The sequence below is a fragment of the Pseudorca crassidens genome, chromosome 1 (genome assembly GCF_039906515.1).
Source record: "Pseudorca crassidens isolate mPseCra1 chromosome 1, mPseCra1.hap1, whole genome shotgun sequence".
In the NCBI taxonomy this organism is placed as follows: Eukaryota; Metazoa; Chordata; class Mammalia; order Artiodactyla; family Delphinidae; genus Pseudorca; species Pseudorca crassidens.
The window spans coordinates 76,360,646-76,380,933 of NC_090296.1; the positions used below are offsets into that span (position 1 = coordinate 76,360,646).

The following is a 20,288-nucleotide window of genomic DNA, read 5'->3' on the forward strand; positions in this document are numbered from 1 at the left end:
AGCAGCCGTTGATAATAGTAAAATACCAGCAGCAGAATCTACTCCAATATGTAGAAGAGGACCTGTGTTACTTTACAAGTGCTCTCTTCCCTAGTTCCTCATGTTCAACAGCAGCAGTGAGTAAGTTATACAATCTCCCATGGCTGTTTGCTCTTCAGCAGATCATTGCAAGTCCTCATCTGAAAAAAATTCTAAATTTTATGAGCTGTACAGTGTGGAAAAAGTCTGTGGAGCTCATGAAGCTATCTCTACTCTCAGCCTTCTCATATACTTCCAAATATTGTCCTCAATCAGGACAAAATATTATTCAGTTAGTTTTCTAGTCCCTTCATCTTTTCAAGGGATATTTGTCAGCAATCCCTCTTGTAGAGGGGACCTGTTTGATTAAAGATGCTCTTACCTCTATCTGAGTGGTCTCTTGGAATAGAGCTGGGTAAGTGGCTGGTTCAGATTGCCAGTCAGGAGATTGGGAAATTGTGTCTTTATTTCGGAGGTCCTCCACTTCCTGTTTATGCTTCTGAAGCAGGTTGGTGACTTCAAGCTTCAGATCCTTGTTTTGAGCTGGGGAAAAAATAATACAGAAAGCTGAAACTCTGTAGCTACCAACAACCATATTAAAGTTGGCCCAAGTGTGAATTAAATTTTCCCACTAATGTTTAATTCATTTTATACACTTGCCCTTAGAGAAGCAATTCTCTCTTATTTCTACAAAGGGGTTCTAGCTTATTGACCCTGAGTTGACATTTGGACTCCAAAAACAAACCAAAAAAACACCTGCAGAACTGTAGTATGGAAGGGAGAACTACCACCACCACAACAAAATCAGAGCCACTTGACCAACTGGGATAGTCCAAACTTTTTGACAGCACCATTTAATTCAGTATCTCCCCAACCATTCCCCAACTCCATCTGACTTCTATGCTGTTGGCTTTCTGTGACACCCACCTTGACTCTGACCCTGAGTTGGAGGAAGGGAGGTTGGGCATTTGGACATTTCCATGTGTGTTTCGGGGAAGGAAGGTGATCAGCATTTAGTGTGATCATTTCAGTATCATGCATTACAGAGGAGGTTAGATTAGATTACCCACAAGACTTCACTTGTACTTCATACATACTACAAGATCCTTAGCATGTGCTCCTAAGCTTTATCCTTTTATGGTTCCTGACTCTATTTTTCTTGATGTCATATTTCTTTTCCTCCACTTTTTTTATGTGAACATACTAGAATATGATGAAATGTAAGTTTGATAAGACTAAATATCAAGGTCCAGCCTAGCAAAAAGAAGGGAGACAAAGGTCTCTTTGACAGTATTTAAAAATCTTCAGAATAACTACTGTGATCCAAGAATTAAGACAGGGGGAAAGGGCTTCCCTGGTGGCGCAGTGGTTAAGAATCCACCTTCCGGGCTTCCCTGGTGGCGCAGTGGTTGAGAGTCCACCTGCTGATGCAGGGAACACGGGTTCGTGCCCCGGTCCGGGAAGATCCCACATGCCGCGGAGCGGCTAGGCCCGTGAGCCATGGCCGCTGAGCTTGCGCATCCGGAGCCTGTGCTCCGCGGCGGGAGAGGCCACAACAGTGAGAGGCCCGCGTACCGCAAAAAAAAAAAAAAAAAAAAAGAATCCACCTTCCAATGCAGGGGACATGGGTTTGAGCCCTGGTCCAGGAAGATCCCACATGCCCTGGAGCAACTAAGCCCATGAGCCACAGCTACTGAGCCTGCGCTCTAGAGCCTGCCAGCCACAACTACTGAAGCCCGAGCACCCAGAGCCGGTGCTCCACAATAAGAGAAGCCACTGCAATGAGAAGCCTGTGCACCGCAACCAAGAGTAGCTCCCACTCGCCACAACTAGCGAAAGCCTGTGTGCATCAACGAAGACCCAATGCAGCCAAAAATAAATAAATAAAATAAATAAATTTTTAAAAAAGATGGGGAAATAGTAGTGGTAACCAAGAGCAATAATTTGCTTCTCAATTTCAGGCATCAGATGCTAAAACAAAACAATTCCCAACCACCCTAAAATGACTGATGAGAATAAAAGGCAGAAAAATTCATTTTCAATAAATTGACTTTAAGTCAAATAAATTTTAAGTAAAATTTAAGTAAAATAAATTTACTTTCAATAAATTGACTGTTTAAAAACATTATAACTTAAGAATTGGCATTCTCTCACATGGAAAGTCAATATGTAGGGATAAGTATGTGTGAGGTAGGTGTCATGCTTTCTTGATTGTGAATCTGACCTGACTGCCAGTGTTCTTATTCTAGTTATCCAGGACCCACACAAAAACAGGATCAAGTGATGGGACTGGAAAAATGCTGGCCCAAGTTCCCTTCTCCCAAACCAGATGTAGAGGATGCCTCATCTGAGAGAACTCTTCAGGGCTTGACCTACCTTTCTCTCTTGACAGCTGAAGTAAGACTTTTCTCTTCTCCTCCACCTCAGCATCCAGGTGATCCTGCAGCTGAGAGACTTTCTGCTGTAGCTGTTCTCCTTGCTCATTGCTCCAGTGAGGCTGATTACTGCTATCCAGCATGCTGAAAATGGGAAGCAAGTAAGGAGGGAGGGGAGAGTTGTCAGATGGACACTCAAAGGTGGGTGATATGACGTCTTTATTACACAGTTTCAGCATCTCCTGGGCCTAGTTCATCATTCATTTCCCTACATGTTTTTTCTGCCCCTGCTTTCTCTGTAACTGTCATTTACCAACTGCCTTGGAACTTTTGGGTCCTATTGAGGAGTTGCTTAGTATCACTTCGGTTTAAGTCTCAAATAACCCCCTGGGCAAACAACGCAAGTCATATCTATTTCCCAAGGAATGTCTCCAGCATGATGGTTTTCTTTAGTTAGGGAATTGTGTACCAAGACATTCTCAGGCCTGCTAGATTAGAAATAAGTAACAGAATATTCTTCTTTTCCTTACTCCGTTCCTCTGTCTACTTTCACCAGTGGCTAGTTTAGAGAATACTTGCCTTTGAACTAGATTGTAAATTATTATACTGAAGGGCAGGAACTAAACTTTTCAATAACTGCAGCCTGCACACCACTATATCTAGCTGTCAGGGCAGACCCATCTTGAGTGTAAAAGACACATGGCCAGTTCTTGATTATTTACCCAAGTGAAGTGACATTGATAAGCAATTATTTCTGCTTATGTCTTTTTCCTAGTTATCACTTTAATAAATGTGGTCTAAAAACAACTTGTTAAGCTAGTACTAAGATTTCTTGGCACTTTCTGCCCATACATTACATGATGATCCAAGAAGATAATGTTATGAATAATGAAGGGAAGAGGCCAATAGTAATGTCTACCACAGGGAGTCTTCAAAGTGGGTAATCCCCACACTACCTTATTTCACTTTGTTGAAGAGCATCAGTTGTTCCCAGGATGCTCCCATGCAACCTCCCCAATCTACCCCCTGCTGCCTTTAACTTATAAGAAGGCACATTTAATTTTTTTAAACTTACAGGTATTTTTAATTTCAAAACCACTACGTAAATATATGCTTGTGAAAAATTAATATGATATAGAAGTATATAGAATAAAAGTGCCTCTTTGCCCTATTTCAGTCCTTTCATCTCATTAAAAGTTTGTGGATGCACACACACATGACATAAATTAGGTCACAATGAACACATTCTTTGGCAATTTGATTTTTCTTTTAATAGTGTATCTTAGGCATATAGATCTATCTCATTTTTTACAGCTTTATACCGTTTCAAGGTGGCGGTGCAACACGATTTATTTAGTCGATCCCTATCATAAGAAATCTGGATGGTTTCCTTTTTTTTTTTTACTATTAAATTAACAATGTATTAATTAACATTCTTACTACAGAGATCTCTTTGCACATACACAAGAGGATTTCTTTAGTTTTGATTCCAAAAAATGGGTTATCGGGGGCTTCCCTTGTGGCGCTGTGGTTGAGAGTCCGCCTGCCAATGCAGGGGACACGGATTCGTGCCCCGGTCCGGGAAGATCCCACGTGCCGCGGAGCGGCTGGGCCCGTGAGCCATGGCTGCTGAGCCTGCGCGTCCAGAGCCTGTGCTCCGCGGCGGGAGAGGCCACGGCAGTGGGAGGCCCGCGTACCGCAAAAAAAAAAAAAAAAAAAAAAAGGGTTATCTGGCATAAAAGATATGCACGTTTAACATTTTTTTGATAGTGTCAAATTCCGTTCCAAAAATAGTCTGCCAATTTATATTCTCACTAACAGTACTGAGTACCAGTTTCCCGGTATCCTTATCGAGACTAGGTATTATTTTTATTTTTAAAATTCGGAAGGCACTTTTCAGTAATTGTCTTTTTTTTTTTTTTTTGCGGTACGCGGGCCTCTCACTGTTGTGGCCTCTCCCATTGTGGGGCACAGGCTCCGGACGCGCAGGCTCAGCTGCCACGGCTCACGGGCCCAGCCGCTCCGCGGCATGTGGGATCTTCCCAGACCGGGGCACGAACCCGCGTCCCCTGCATCGGCAGGCGGACTCTCAACCACTGCGCCACCACGGAAGCCCCAGTAATTGTCTTTTATAACAAAAAAATGTTCTGGGATCCAAACTTGGTACTCACTTTTCTAAGAGTTTGTCATAATTGTCATTCAGCAATTTTCGTTCTTTTTCCAAATCTTCAACTCTCTCCTGAAACTAAGAATGATAGTAGAGTGCGTGAGATAAGATTTTAAAATCTATTACCTTGCACAGGGTCTCCCTTTTCTGTTGCAGGGTGGGACTTGGGTGGGAGATTTTCTATGTTCATCTCCTATGTCTATGAGGATCCATTCAACTATAAAGACTTGAACCAATTGAAGGTGTGATAGAAATTTTAATTGGAATTAATGAGGATTCTCTGAATTAAATTTTCATGGTGTCTGGGTTTCTACTGTTAGGGAAACAGCAGAACATTATAATAGAGAAAAGACTTTGGAGAACAGACATAAATATAAATCCCAGTTTTTCCCCTAATGGTATAATCTTGAGCAAGTTATTTAACCACTTGGAATCTCATTTTTCTTATTTGAAAAAATAAAATACCCATATTTTTGCTAAGATACACTTTTTAACATCTCTGAAATTGGAATGTCACATACAACTGATGGTATCTTTCAATTATTATTGTTATTTACCTCTTTCAGTGTTATCTGCAGGATGGACACATCTTCCAGTTGGCTCTTCAAGCTCACAGCCTTCTTGCTCTCCTCCTTCAGCTCTGCCCTGAGCTCATTCACTTGGCTGAGGAGGGCATCATGGGCTGTACCCAGGATTCCCTGATTCTGGGGCAAAAGGAAAGTTGCTCTGCGAATGTTCATATCACTCAGCAGGAGGTGTCTCAAGATACAAACAACTGGAGCATTCCCTAGTGGAAATCTCAAAGAAGGGCTTTGATTTATAGTATGTTGCCTTTGCACTGTAAATTGACCTTGTTTTCCACCCTAGCATTTCTCAGGAAGTACCGTTTCCCTGTGAGTGAGGATTTTCCACTCTGGGAAACTGTAATTTGTCACTGGAGCCTTAATTTTCCCAAGGTTCAAATTCAACCCTGATTCTAAATTAAGTGCCACCTTTCTCAGCTGCCTTTACCTTCTAAGCTATGTGAATGCTTTTTATGATGAAATATTTCTCCTTTTGCCCCTAGCAAAGTGATGTGTTAACTCTAGAAGTTAAGTGCATTTTTCTGGCAGAGTTCCCAGCATGACCATGTTCCTTCTGGTGAGGAGCAGTTGTGGCTGGTCATGTTGGGAACTCTGCCTTAGTGACTCTTAATCACGGACACTTACCTAGCTTCACCTGTACCCCACTCACAGAGGTGCAAATATTTAGTAACACTAGAGAAGGTTTGCAACAACTTTGCTATATCTCACCACCTCACACATGCTAGAGGACTACTCTTAGGAATTTTTGAACAAATGCTATAATTCTCTGTAGCAATAGGCTGAAAAATACTATTCCAAATATTTCTCAACTCAGATCTCATATTTCAATTTTTGTGAAAACAATGCAGTATCTTCTGATAATAGTGATAGTACCATTTGTCTCAATAAAAATTATATAACATAATAACTTTGATATAGTTAGCTAAATTCTGGTGTTATGTTACTTGAAGATGAAGATTCATTTGGGTTTCATTCCTCTGATTACTAAGAAACAGAGAGTTAAGGAATCTTTATTAAGTACCTTCTGGAGCAGAGTTTCATATGCCTGAAAGAAAGAAAAAAGTATTATTCTATTGATATATCAACTTGATGTTTATAATACAAATGTTTAAATATTTATTTTAAAAGATGTTATAAAAAATTCCCATAAATCAAGTCAATTTGTGTGCCTGTTTACTAATTGCTGCTCCTTTTCCCCTGCCCTAGCTTGCCAGGCAGTCTGTGAATGTAATAGATGACACCATTTCTTTAAAAAGGATGAAGGGTCATTTATTCACATTTGCATTGCACTTGGTGGATTTTCTAAGAAGTATTTTTATTTTCAAACTAGGTGCCATCTCTTACTCATCATGCTTCAGAAAGGTCTCTTTCCAGTTTTAGAAATAGAAAAAACAACAATAGCCAAACTCACAACAACAGCTACTATTATTGGTTGAGTAATTACTATGTTATATGTTACTGTGTGTTTCATTATCTCTTACATTATGATCATCATAATTGTTTCACATATATTATCTCATTTAATCCTTACAGCAAATCCGAGAGGTATTGTTATCTAAACTTTAAAAATAAGAAACCCAAAGCTCATAGAGCTAACTTGCCCAGAATCGCACAGCTTTCAAGGGGCTGAGGCAGAACTTTACCTCAGCCTGTGTGACTCCAGAGTCTGCACTACTGACCACATTTTACTGCTAAGGGATTAAGAGGATGCAAACTTATCTTAGTATATGTGTAAGTAAGCATGACTAGAAAGATAAATTGCTTAAAAAAACCAAATTGTAAAACCTACATTTTAGAAAATTATTCACCATTTTAGGTCATCTTTGCCACTACCACTAATATGGGCAAAGACATTCAATTTAGAATGGCTTTCTCCCTTTCTTCCTTTAATGCAATGGAAGAATACATGGATTTTTAAAAAAATCTAATTCCACAAATATAGCTATTTACCCATACAACTTTAAAATAACTTCCTTTCCAGATTTCCCATCCTTTCAGTGCTACCAAAATTAACCGAATCAAAAGAATACGAGCATATGCACAGTTCTCTACAAAACATAGGTTTGGAGTTTGGCCTTGTACAGATGCCCTTAGTCCCAATCAAAACAGACATACCAAGGGCAGCACCAGCTGTAGCTAATCTCAATGAATGGCACCATCATTTAATCACCCAAGCTAGAGACCCAGAAGTCATCTCTCATTTCTGCTTTTCCCTCACCCACTCTACTTTGGTGATGAAGTCCGTTCTTCCACTTCCTGGACCTCTCCCAACACAGTCCTTTCTCTGTGAGCCTCTCTCACTGCCTTGGTTGGGACCCTCATCCTGCCTCCCTTGGATCACTCATCTGTTAAGTAACATCTGTTACTCATCTGTTACCTCCAGTCTTGTACCAGCCAACCTATCATTCACTCTGCTGCCAGATGATCTTTCCTGGTAGTTTTGTCATTTTTGAGAAGTTGAAAATTTCAGAAAAGTATAAGTACTATAATAGCAGTCATCTATAATTCTACTACTACCCAGAATTAATCATTATTAGTGCTCTATAATAGCTTCTTGAAAGTATTATTCTTTTTATTAACATGTATTTCAAAATATTTTGGACATTAAAAAAAGGCAAAGTGATCTCTTTGGGGAAAAAAAAATTGATCATGTTACCAACTTGCTTAAAACCTTTCTGCAGCTCTCACTATCTGTAGGATAAAGTCTAAATCCCTGATAAGACCTCCATGACCTGATCCCTGATGTTTCTCAACTCTGTGCCGTGGCCTACACCACTCTTCCCCAGAAAGCCCTTCCCTCTCTTGCACGCTCATTAACCCCTGCCAAACTGTCAGTATTTGGCTCACGAATAGAATCTCTTATGGATCCTTTACAGATCCTGCGCCCCATCCTCTGGTGGATCTATTCTCTCTTTTGTGTCGCACCCATACCCTGTTTGTGGATAGTTGTACTTGTTTACGTCTTGTCCTCTCACTCTTGTAAGTTCCTTGAAGGCAGGAGCTGTCTTAATTATCTTTTTAATCTTTGTATCCAAGTGCTTTGCACACTTCTTGGTAGTCAATAAATGTTTATTCAATAAAAGAATGGTGCCAATCTATTATTTAGAACCTCTATGCCCTATTTCTACCGTTCAGATATGAGTTTCCATCGTGTGGTAGTGAGAAGAGTGTGAGCCTTGATGCCAGATAAAACTGGACTCAAATCCTGCTCTGCCTCTTGCTATTTTTATAACTTGAGCAAGTTACTTAACTTCTTTGAGGCTCAGTTCCCTCATCCGTTAAACGTACTTACCTTTATGGCTGTTGTCAGGCTTAAATGAGATCATGATTCTAAGTATCTAGGACAGAGTCCGTCACATAGAAAGTGCTCAGTAATCTGGTTTCCTTCCCCTCCCCTGTGACTGCTCTTGGCTCCCCAAGTTTAATTAAACTCTGGTTGTGGTTTTTGGCTTGGAACTTAACCTGACACAAGGTAACCTCACTTAATTCCACCTTAGCAGGCAGAGCTTGAGCCTTCTTCCCAGCAGAGGGATAATGGCAAGTACTGGAAAAAGAATGGATTCTGAGTCGTAAGGCCTGGATTTGAACATCACCTACCTATTTTGTGACTTTCTTTTTTTTTTTTAATTTAATTTTATTTATTTTTTTATACAGCAGGTTCTTATTAGTCATCCATTTTATACACATCAGTGTATACATGTCAATCCCAATCTCCCAATTCATCACAATTGTGTGACTTTCGACAAGCAACTTAGTTTCTCTCCATTGTGGTCTCCCATGTGTAAAGTGGAGAAAATAATACAAATTTCTTAACTAACTGATTTTCTTCCCCCAAAAAGGCACAGCTGATGATGGCAACTCACAGCTTGGACTTCTGTTAATTGTGCTTTTGTCACTGCCAAAGAAGTATTCCTTTCATGTAAGAGCTTCTTAAGTCGAATCAGTTGTATATTCTCCTTAATGGAAGCTCTGGAGAAAGAAGACAGTGTTAAAATATCCTCTGTGAATGGACAGAGTTAAGTATTTTTCCCCCTGTGGATATGGACAGGGACACAAAGGAAGATCGTTATTTCTGAACCTAAGAGATCATGTTTTCTTTATCATTTCAAAGGTATTGGGGGAGGATTTGGGTTCGCTAGACTCTGTCTCAGAGATTCCCAATTCTAGCTGCTGTGGGATGTTGACAGTGAAGGAGGCAGTGTGGGGAGAAGTGGCAGGGAGGTATACAAGAAATCTCTGTACTTTATGCTCAATTTTGTTGTGAACCTAAAACTGCTCTAAAAAATAAAGTCTATTTTTAAAAAAGTTTTCCAGGGACTAAAACAGACCAGCCACGTAAAAAAAAAAAAAAAAGTTTTCCAGGGACTGATGCACAGTGGGGGCTGAGAGCCCCCATCTGGTGATGAGGATGAAATAGTTTTCCTTCTGTGAAGTGAAGCAGCAGACTTTTATTATATATAAGCATCCCTTTTATGTTAATCCATTACTTAACCACTTGGGCCTCCAGGTCTACTTCTCAGATTGAATTAATCCCAAGCATTCTCTTTTCCTCGGAGATGGAAGAAAGGTACAAACAAGAACCTCTTTTTCAGTTCATTATGGCTTGAGGCATGGAATGCCACACCCTTACCGAAGCTCTGTGGCCTTCTGAGCGCACTCCAAAGAGCTTCTCTGTGCAAAATTCTCATCTTTGGACCACATTTTCTCAGAAGACTTGGGTGGTTCTTCCACTTGCATAGTATCGCTGGTCATAATGTGGGCACTGTTAGGCATGCATAGGCCAGTGAGTTTAATCATAATTATGACTTTGTTAAAAGAGATTATACTGTTAGAATTAGGAATATTAAACACGAAAAGAAGAATTAGAAACTGCTGTTATAGGGGTTTAGAACTGGGCTCTCACATATATAAAAAGAACTTAGAGGAGTTAGTAATCTTGGCATATGTGGAGGATAAACTTACCAAATATAGCTTTCCAGTGTCAAACAGAAATATAAGTGAATTACGACCTAAGGGGGAAAATATAAAGGGAAAGAGAGGGAATACCTTCAATTAAGGAAAGAGTCTTTATTTTCCTTTCCTTGGAAGACAAAGAGATGCTTATTTTCCATTTTTAAGCAATGAAGTTGGAATTTGACAGCTTCCAAATTGGGCTGACTTTCATCTTCTCTGATTATGCTGGAATGACTCAAAAATGGCAACATTCACTTGTTCCCTAAATGAGGTTTTTCCAATTACAGTTGAAAGAGTAACAGCACAGGATAAAGTAAAAGAACTCACTGTTCGCTGGGTTCACTGGATACTTCACCTCTGGCTTTTTCATTTGTCACATGTTCCTTGAATGTGGGAGGAGCTGTGTAGCTCAGCCTGTCCCTTGACTCTGAAAGTTTAGACAGAAGATGCAGACTCTGGCAACAGATTTTTCCAGAACCCCAACTGCTAGAAATGGAACACCAAGTGCTGGAAGTAGGGAGCCTTGAGATCTGGAGGAAATCCTTATATGACCAATGATCTCAGAGGGGAGCTTCTCAGTTTTTACTCTTGCAAAAATATGCAACTACTGATTTAATAAGTCAGCAGGACTACAGACTCTCAAGTAGGTCAGTATAAAGGGGAAGAAGAGCAGGGACTGTGTATCTAACTCTAATGCATCATTGTCCCTAGTGCCTAGTATATAACTGGTATTCAATAATGCTGAAGTTAAACTGAATTGAAATTTAGACTTATTTAGTTTTTCTACTTTTAGCTGTTTTCACAAAGATTTTGTTGGCTCAAGGAGGGAGCTTGAAAATATAGGGCTGTGCTGAACAAAACCTAACATTGAGTCCCCAGGGTTAAGACACCCCATTCCCATGGACCTAAAACAGGGATGAGTAGGCCAGGTGAAGGAAATTTACACACAGCACTATATTTAATTCAGTGTTGGGTTTCACAGCAGCCAGAGACGCTTAGCCACTTGGGATACAGGAAGATGAAAATCTGCAGCTCCTCACTTAACAGCCTGATTTCCAAGGCCTGGACTTCAGGAATAGGCTTTGACAATCTCTGAACCCATGGAATTGTATGCAAAGTTTTGTCTATGTGTATGTGCATTTTTCTTGGGAGAACACCTAGCTTTTGATCATGGTTGCAAAGGAGTCCATTTCCCCCAAAAGGTGAAGAACCCCAGTTTTAGAGGCACAGGCCACTTAGCCCAGAGTCCCAGAGTCCTAGCAGAGGGACCTGTCTTAAGATCACTGCTGCTCACACCTAAGCATGTCATCAAAGTTATCTCTGTTTTCTAGAGCCCTGCAAAACTTGACCAGCAAAGTTCCCATTTCCATTGTCTGATTCTCCTCTCAACAGTACTGCATGGTGAACTGAGAACTTTGAACTGGACATCCTACTCAGGAAAAAAAGATTTTAGGGAGGTAGAAAGGAACGAGAACAAAAGAACAAAATGGGCGTGGTGGGCGGAATAAAGCAGTGGGACGAAAATGTGGCTGGCAAATCAATCCTTCCCAGTGTTTTGGCCCTGTCGGGGACTTGGCCCTGAGCCTCACCCCTCTTGGGTTTCTCGGCCCCCGCCGCCCCGGCGGTGTGGAGCTGTCTGTGTCCCGCGTGGACGCGAGGCTGGGTGCAACGGGGAGCAGGGGGGCCGACGCGCTGGAACTGCAGTTGCAGCCCGTGCAGCTGGGGGCGCAGGTGCTTGGGGGGCCGCTGCCGCCACCCCGCGTTCCGCCGCCGCCTCGTAGGCTCCGAGAGCTGCTCCGCCGCTGTCACCTCGGCCCTCCGGTCCCGGCCTGCTGCGGCTGACCGGAGCAAGGCTGTCCTCATCCTGTGGGCAAAAAGAGAGCTGGTGGCTCATGCCCTCTCCTTCTATGACAGTTACCATCTCTACAGTTTATCTGGTGGTTAATAATCTGAATTGATCTCTGATATAAACTTATGTGCTGTAGTCCACTATTTACACTTAAAAATTAATTTTCTGCCCCCAATACACTGTAACTCTTTCAGAGCAGGGACATCTTGGTGTCTGTCTTTGTTCATTCTGTTGCAGTGCTCACACACTCTCTTAGTAAAAAATGAGGCAGTCTTCAGTATATTCGTGTGTATATTTATTTTTAAATTATATAGTTTCTTTTGTACTAATAAATTATGGTCATTATAAAACAGAAACAAAAAATACTAATTTTTAACAGGGAGATAATTAAATATATGTAGAAATTTTAATATTTACTTCTCCAGTCCCAACTGTCCACACATTCCTGTATATGTGCCCACTCTAAGGATTATTCCTCTATACCCACCCTGCTTACACCGAGCCTTACCTACAATGGATAGTCAATTACTATTTATTATCTTGACCTAAAATCATACTTTTAACCATTACCATCAGATCCTGTGTTCTCACTGCCTGCCAGTTCTGACATTTACTATGTGGCCTGGGGCATGTCATTACCCTTTTGTGCTCAGTTTCCTCATCTATAAATAAAGATAAAAATAGTACCTGCTCATTGGATTGTTATGAGGATAAAATAAGTTAATATATATAAAGGGCTTTGAACAGTGTGGTGCGTTGTAAGCACTGTAGGAGTTAGCTATTATTATTACATATCATTATATCCAGATAAAGAGATCAAGGCATTAAACAGCTAGGTAACTTGCCCCAAGTCTGAGGGGCTAGAATCCAATTTAGCCACTTACTATCTATAACCTCAAGTACTTTTTGGTTACTGACCAACAGACAAAGTTTTTTGGCCCACGCAACCATCTGACTTCACTGGATTCTCGAGTTCTCCACAATATAAAATAATCTCCAATTCAGGGCTTCCCTGGTGGCGCAGTGGTTGAGAGTCCGCCTGCCGATGCAGGGGACACGGGTTTGTGCCCCGGTCCGGGAAGATCCCACATGCCGCGGAGCGGCTAGGCCCGTGAGCCATGGCCGCTGGGCCTGCGCGTCCGGAGCCTGTGCTCCGCAACGGGAGAGGCCACAACAGTGAGAGGCCCGCGTACCGCAAAAAACAAACAAACAAACAAAGAAAAGAATCTCCAATTCTGAAGAGTGTTGGCATACAGTGGAAGCCTGCAATACTGTAGATTCTAAATGAAGTTCTGAACCACTCCTGGGGATTACCAATGAGAAAGCAAAGCAATGCTCCATCGGGGAATTGGTCTGACATAGCTAGTCCTCAGTGTTGTTTGGTGGCCTGGCGTTCACAACTAGGCCATGTTACTGTGCTGTTGGACATAATCTCACAGATCAACAACATCACAGAAGGCCACTCTGAGACCATGACAGAGTGATACCAAACAAGGCCGCTGCATACTTTTGTCTCAGCCCAGACAAAAACAAGTACACTCTGCCACCTGCAGAATACCAAACGTGCTCCTCTCCTGGCTAATATGAGTGACTGCTGCTTCTTTCCCGATTACAGCTTTAGCCTCACTCTAGTCTAACCTCCCTGTAGATAAGACATTGAGATATCCAAACATAGAACTGCCCCTGCTTTCTGACAGTATCCAATCTAGAGCAAACTTCTGTTACCTTGGACCCTCCCCCAAATCACCCAACTGAAGCCAAAATCCTGTAATAGGCTCTTTCTAACAGTCTTACTGAGATGCCCATGTTGTGCACTTTTTCAAGCTACAGCAGTAATTAACCCAACTTGCCCAGCTATAGGTGTGTTCCTGGTGGTCTTTGGCTGGGAGGCATTGACACAAATATCTTCAAAATGTGTTCTAGATATTAACCCCAGACTTTTGGAACTCTCATTCTGCCCATCTATTTATCTACCCACACCCCATCTCAGATTCTTTTCCAGGTCTGCACCCAAAAGGTACACTTTTGAAAGCCAATACCCTAAAGTCACTGTGTATGGTATATTTTGGAGTTAAGAGCTTTCAGCTCTGCCACCCACTGGCTATGACCTTGGGCAAGTTACTTAACCTCTTTGCACTCCCTTTCATTCTTTTTTTTTTTTTTTTTTTTTTTGCGGTACGCAGGCCTCTCACTGTTGTGGCCTTTCCTGTTGCGGAGCGCAGGCTCTGGATGCGCAGACTCAGCGGCCATGGCTTACGGGCCCAGCCGCTCCGCGGCATGTGGGATCTTCCCGGACCAGGGCACGAACCCGTGTCCCCTGCATTGGCAGGCGGACTCTCAACCACTGCGCCACCAGGGAAGCCCTCCCTTTCATTCTTAATGATGATTCTTTCATAGTATTAAATAGTATTAAATGAGTTAACACATATAAAGCACATATAACATGCCTGCATACAGTAAATGATCAATATGATTTTTGGTAAATAAAAACCCCTTCCCTTACTTGCCCCTGTAGCCTTTGGTCCCCTGAGATTTTGGCCATTCCCCCATCCCCGTTCTCTCTTTTGTGACCAGGGCAGAAGCCTGCGCAGTCTCTTGCTCTTTAGGTTGGAATAACTCTGATGATGCTTTATGAACTATGGCCACAGTCTATTGATGTGTTTGGCAAGAAAACAGAATAAAGCAATATTGCTTCAAAAATTATTTTTGGAGTTAACCATCCTTGACATTTGAATTGTTTTCTGGTGTAGACATCTCAGGAAAATGTATTCTTTTTGGTTTATTGTGGTGTAGGCCTGGTGTAGATACAGCTTCTAAATACTTAAGGAGAACTCTGGGTACCTTTTGATCTCATCCTGTTGCTTCCAAAAAAGCTCCTTCACCAACATGTGTTCTTCACGAAGACGAAACAAACTGTCCTCCAATTCTTCCCGGGTCATCCTGTTCAAGGGTAGTTGAGTCTTTACATTCTTACCTAAAGTCCCAGGAGAGGGTAAATGGAGATTATTTTTACGTGTAATTTTTTAACCCATCATATCTCTCACCACATCTTGCCCAGAGGGCTTGAATCTTTTTTTTTTTTTTTTTTTTTGCAGTACGCGGGCTTCTCACTGTTGTGGCCTCTCCTGTTGGGGAGCACAGGCTCTGGACGCGCAGGCTCAGCAGCCATGGCTCACGGGCCCAGCTGCTCCGCGGCACGTGGGACCTTCCCGGACCGGGGCACGAACCCGTGTCCCCTGCATCAGCAGGCGGACTCTCAACCACTGTGCCACCAGGGAAGCCCTTGAATCTATTTTGAGTCATGTGTTTAAGAGGAAATTCAGGAAGTATAAGAAGTGTGTACCAATGGACCTCTTTATCATTCCATGTCACTCCTGGATGTGGAAAATCATTCCAGCATATGACTCAACCTCCTGTCTGGAAAGTATATTCTCTTTCTAAAAGTATCAAATAGGGCTTTTAGTCTACTTAATTTTTATTTTTAATCCACTCTTTTATTTTTCCTCCTCATTAGATAATTTGGACCTAAATAAGGATTGTGCCCACAACTGTCTTCGAATCCCCAGTAAGGAAAAGGATAGAAACCTTTCTTGAGTACCAAGAGTCATCACCTTTGTTTCCGTGGTGTGGAGAAATTGTCCCCAAAGCTGCCTCCTTGGAATACAGCCTCTGCTTTATCTAAGCAGAGGAAACTACAGTACACCTTTGAGTGTGTGAGTGTTCACTAGTCTAGAGTCAGCTCTGATCTTGTAGCAGCCATTCTAAAACCCAGAGCTCAAAATACAGCTCCTTCACTGGAAGAAAGAGAGCTCAGAACCTTAGTCTCAGAACTACCTAAGGTACCACTACCACCTCTCCAATCTATCCTTTGGAAATGATGAAATGTAAGTTTTAAAAAAATAACTTTATTGAAGTATAATTGACATGTATTACCCTGAACATACTTAAAGTGTAAAATCTGATTAATTTTGACATAGGTATGTATCTGTGAAACCATCACCACAATTAAGATAATGAACATATAAAAGAAGAAAAAAGAAGAAAAAAAAGATAATGAACATATCCATCACTGCCAAGTTTCCTTGTGCCCCTTAGCAATTCACTCCTCTCCACCCCATCCTAGCCCCAACCCGCACCTTTGTTCCCAGGCAACCACTGATACATATGTTTTATGTCACTTCAAATTAGTTTCCATTTTCTAGAATTTTATATAGTTCGAGTCATCCATTATATACCCAGTGGGTTTTTTTTCTTTTGGAGCAGGGGATGCCCCCAACCAGGGATTGAACCCGCGTCCCCTGCATTGGAAGTGTGGGGTCTTAACTGCTGGACCTCCAGGAGAGTCCCTTTTTTTTTTTTTTTTTTGTCTGATTTCTTTCACTCAGGAGTATTATTTTGAGATTCATACGTGGTGTTTCATTTATCAATAGTTCCTTTTGATTGCTGGTAGTATTCTGGATAAACCATAATTTATTTATCCATTTACTGTTGATGGACATTTGGATTATTTCCAGTTTTTGGTTATTACAAACAGAGCTACTATAAATATCTGTGTATAAATCTTTGTGTAACATATGTTTTCATTTCTCTGGGTATATACACAGGAGTGAAATAGTTGGGTCATAAGGTAGGTACATGTTTAACTTTTTAAAAAAATTGCCAAACTGTTTTCCAAAGGGATTATACCATATTATATTCCCACCAGCAGGGTATAAGAGTTCTAGTTCCTCTACATCCCATCAACACTTGGTCTTTTTAATTTTAGCCATCCTAGTGGGTATATAGGGGTTTTAAGTGTATTAATTTGCATTATTAATTTACATTTCCTTAATGACAAATGATGTTGAACATTTCTTGTGTGCTATATGCTATCTGCATTTCTTCTTAAATAAAGTGTGTTCAAATCTTTTGCTCATTTTTTGTTGGATTTTTAAAAATATTTTTATTTTTGAGTTGTAAGAGTTCTTTGTAAATTCTGAATATAAGTTCTTTGTTATATATATGTTTTGCAGACTTTTTTTCTCTCAGTCTGTGTCTTGAGTTGGTCTCTCTAGGCAAGAAGGCACCCTTCTGCCTAATTTTGAAGGACCTCTTTATGTTAGGATAGGAATGAGAGAAGATGAAAACAGAGTGGGTAATAGCATGTGTAATCATTGCAGATGAAAATTATGCATATGAAGGAGAAATCTTGAGGTGAGATGAATTCATGGAAGTCAGGGATCTGGCTAGTCTCTGATTCTATTCCTTCCTCCAGCGAATCGTTAACCCTCCTGACCCAGATTAAGTCAGCTGTGTTTCAGATATCTTCCTATGAGGTTAAGACTTCCCACACAATGACTTTCTATGAATAGTCTTGTCTGATTAAATGATACTGAAAGACTGTTTGTTCAGTTAATGACAGTCTTCCCAAGTAGAGAATATTATCTAAAGGAGTTTGGATCTCTATCTATGCAATCTATTTGGTCTCAAGAAGACCAGCAGGACCCCAGCAATTCCTGATTCAGGTAAGTCATCCCCCTCCTCCTTTTTCCCAGTAACCAATCTCTCCCCTGCCGCAATACAATCCCTGTATACGAATGATTTAACCTTTTGGAAACCAAGTAAAACTCCCAGGCCTTGGGCCAGGCGCTTGGTTTCCCTTCTGGAGACTTCTTTTCCCCATCTATCTCACATGAATCAACTAGCTTTGGCTCAGCTAGACAGGTTAGCCATAATTGCCACTAGGGTTTATTCATCCTCATATGTTATAACATCTTCTAATTATTTTGTTCCTAAAAGAAAAGCAATAAATAATGTCTCTTTCCTTTCTTTTTTTTAACTTGAAATATAGTTGATATACAATATTATATAAGTTATAGGTGTACAATATATAGTGATTCACAATTTTTTTCACAATTTTTAAAGTCTTTCTTCATTTTTTCTTACAATTCTTTTAATAAGTTTTTATTTTGAAATAATTTCAAAATTACAGAAAATTTGCAAGAATAATACACAGAACTCCTATATCCCCTTCACTTAGATTCCACAATTGTTACCTTTTACGTCATTTGCCTTATCCTATTCTTTCTCTCTCTTTCTACATATATTTGTTACATAATATATAATATGACATATATTTTCTACATATTACTTTTTGGGACCACTTAAAAGGAAATTATAGACACGATGTCCCATTACTTCTAAAGAATTCACTGTATATTTCCTAAAAAGAAGAACATATGTACATAGGCACAGTATATCCATCAAAATCAGGAAATTAACATTAATATCATTTTACCATCTAACCCATAGACCATTCAAATTTCAACAATTCAGGACCATGTGACATTTGATTGCCATGTCTCTTTAGTCTGCTTCACTCTAGAATAATTTTTTTAGTTTCTCCTTGTCTTTCATGACTTTGACATTTTAAGAGCACAGAGTAAAGGCCAATTCCTTTGTAGAATGCCCCTCAGTTAGGGTTTGTCTGATGTTTCTTCATAATGGGTTCAGGTTATGCATTTGGGGCAGGAATCCCACAGAACTGAAGCTATACTCTTCTCAGTGCATTATATCAGGAGGCACATAATGTTGGTATCTCCACCAGTCTCATTACCATTAATGTTAACTTCAGTTATTGGTTAAGAGGGTGTCTGATAGTTTTGTCTACCATAAAGTTAATTGACAAGTCTTTTTAAAACCTATTAACTAATAATTATTTTGTGAGGAAATAATTTTACATTGTATATTATGACAACGTTGTATGACATTAAACTTTTAAATTATGACATTATAAAATTTCTACCTATTAGCTTTAGCATTATTTAAAGTTCAGATAGAAATACAAGGGATCCAGAATAGCTAAAATAATCTTGAAAAATAACAAAGTTATTTTTCACATCCTGATTTCAACTTACTACAAAGCTATAATAATCCATGGTATTGGCATAGGATAGGCATGTAGATCAGTGGAATATAATTGAGAGTCCAGAAATAAACCCATACATGTATGGTTAATTGATTTTTGACAAGTGTGCCAAGAAAATTCAGTAGGGAAAGGATAACTTCTTCAACAAATGGTGCTGGGACAACTGGATAGACACATGCAAAAGAATGAAGTTGGATCCTTACCTCAAACCATAGTAAAAATAAACTTAAAATGGATCACAGACCTAAATGTAAGAGCTAGAAGTATAAAATTCTTAGAAGAAAATATGGGAATAAACCTTTGTGACCTTGGGCCATGAAGTATTAGACATGACACTATGAAGTTAGACATGGAACCAAAAGCACAAGTATCAAAAAATAAATTAATTAATTAAAAACTTTTGTGCTTCAAAGGCCACTATCAGGAAAGTGAAAAGACAACCAACAGAATGGCGAAAATATTTGCAAATCATATATCTGTTAAGAGACGTGTATCCAAAATTCATAAAGAACTCTTAACAACCAACAATATAAAGGCAAATAACCCAATTAAAAAATAGGCAAGGGATCTGAGGAGACATTTTTCCAAAGAAGATATACAAATGGCTGATAAACACACGAAAGATGTTCAACGTGATTACTCATTAGGGAAGTGCAAATCAAAACCACAAAAAGAAAGAATAAATTAAAAAACAACACGAGATACCACCTCAATAACAATAACAACTATTGGTAAGGATATGAGGAAATCAGAACTTTCATGAATTGTTAGTAGGGATGTAAAAATGTGCAACTGCTTTCAAAAATAGTTTGGCAGTTCCCCGAACTAACATAGAGTTACCATATGACCCAGCAATTCCACTTCTAGGTATATACCTAAGAGAAATGAAAGAAAACTTGTACACAAATGTTCATACCAGCATTACTTACAATAGCCAAAAAGTGAAAATAACTCAAATGTCCATCAACTGATGAGTGTATAAACAAAATGTGGTATTATTATTCAGCAATAAAAAGGACTGGAGTATTGATAAATGTTACAACTTGGATGGACTTTGAAAATATTATGCTAAGTGAAAGAAGCCAGACACAAAAAATCATATATTATATGATTCCATTTATATAAAATGTCCAGAATAGACAAATCCAGAGACTTAAAGCAGATTAGTGATTACCAGGGGCAGGGAGTGGGGACATGGGGAATGTCTTCTATAAGGTTTTTTGGGGGAGGTAATGATATGTTCTAAAATTCGGTACTGGGGATGAATGCACAACTCTGTGAATAAAAATTAAGAAACTGTACACTTTTTTATAAAAGAGTGAATTTTATGTTATGTAATTTATATCCCAATAAAACTATTATGTATAATATATATGTATTATATACAACATACATTATACATGTATTATTATATAAATATTACTACATATGTTAT

General features: G+C 39.8%; 1 protein-coding gene across 1 annotated transcript in view; it reads right to left on the reverse strand.

Moving 5' to 3' along the window:
- Positions 1–20,288, reverse strand: part of RPGRIP1 (RPGR interacting protein 1) — an 85,501-nt gene that overhangs the window by 46,696 nt on the left and 18,517 nt on the right. Inside the window, 12 exon segments of the mRNA XM_067741380.1 lie at positions 401–561; positions 2,395–2,537; positions 4,565–4,638; positions 5,118–5,264; positions 6,166–6,189; positions 9,008–9,113; positions 9,775–9,906; positions 10,425–10,524; positions 11,687–11,705; positions 11,708–11,890; positions 11,892–11,961; positions 14,788–14,920. Coding sequence (XP_067597481.1) covers positions 401–561; positions 2,395–2,537; positions 4,565–4,638; positions 5,118–5,264; positions 6,166–6,189; positions 9,008–9,113; positions 9,775–9,906; positions 10,425–10,524; positions 11,687–11,705; positions 11,708–11,890; positions 11,892–11,961; positions 14,788–14,920 — 1,292 coding nt within the window.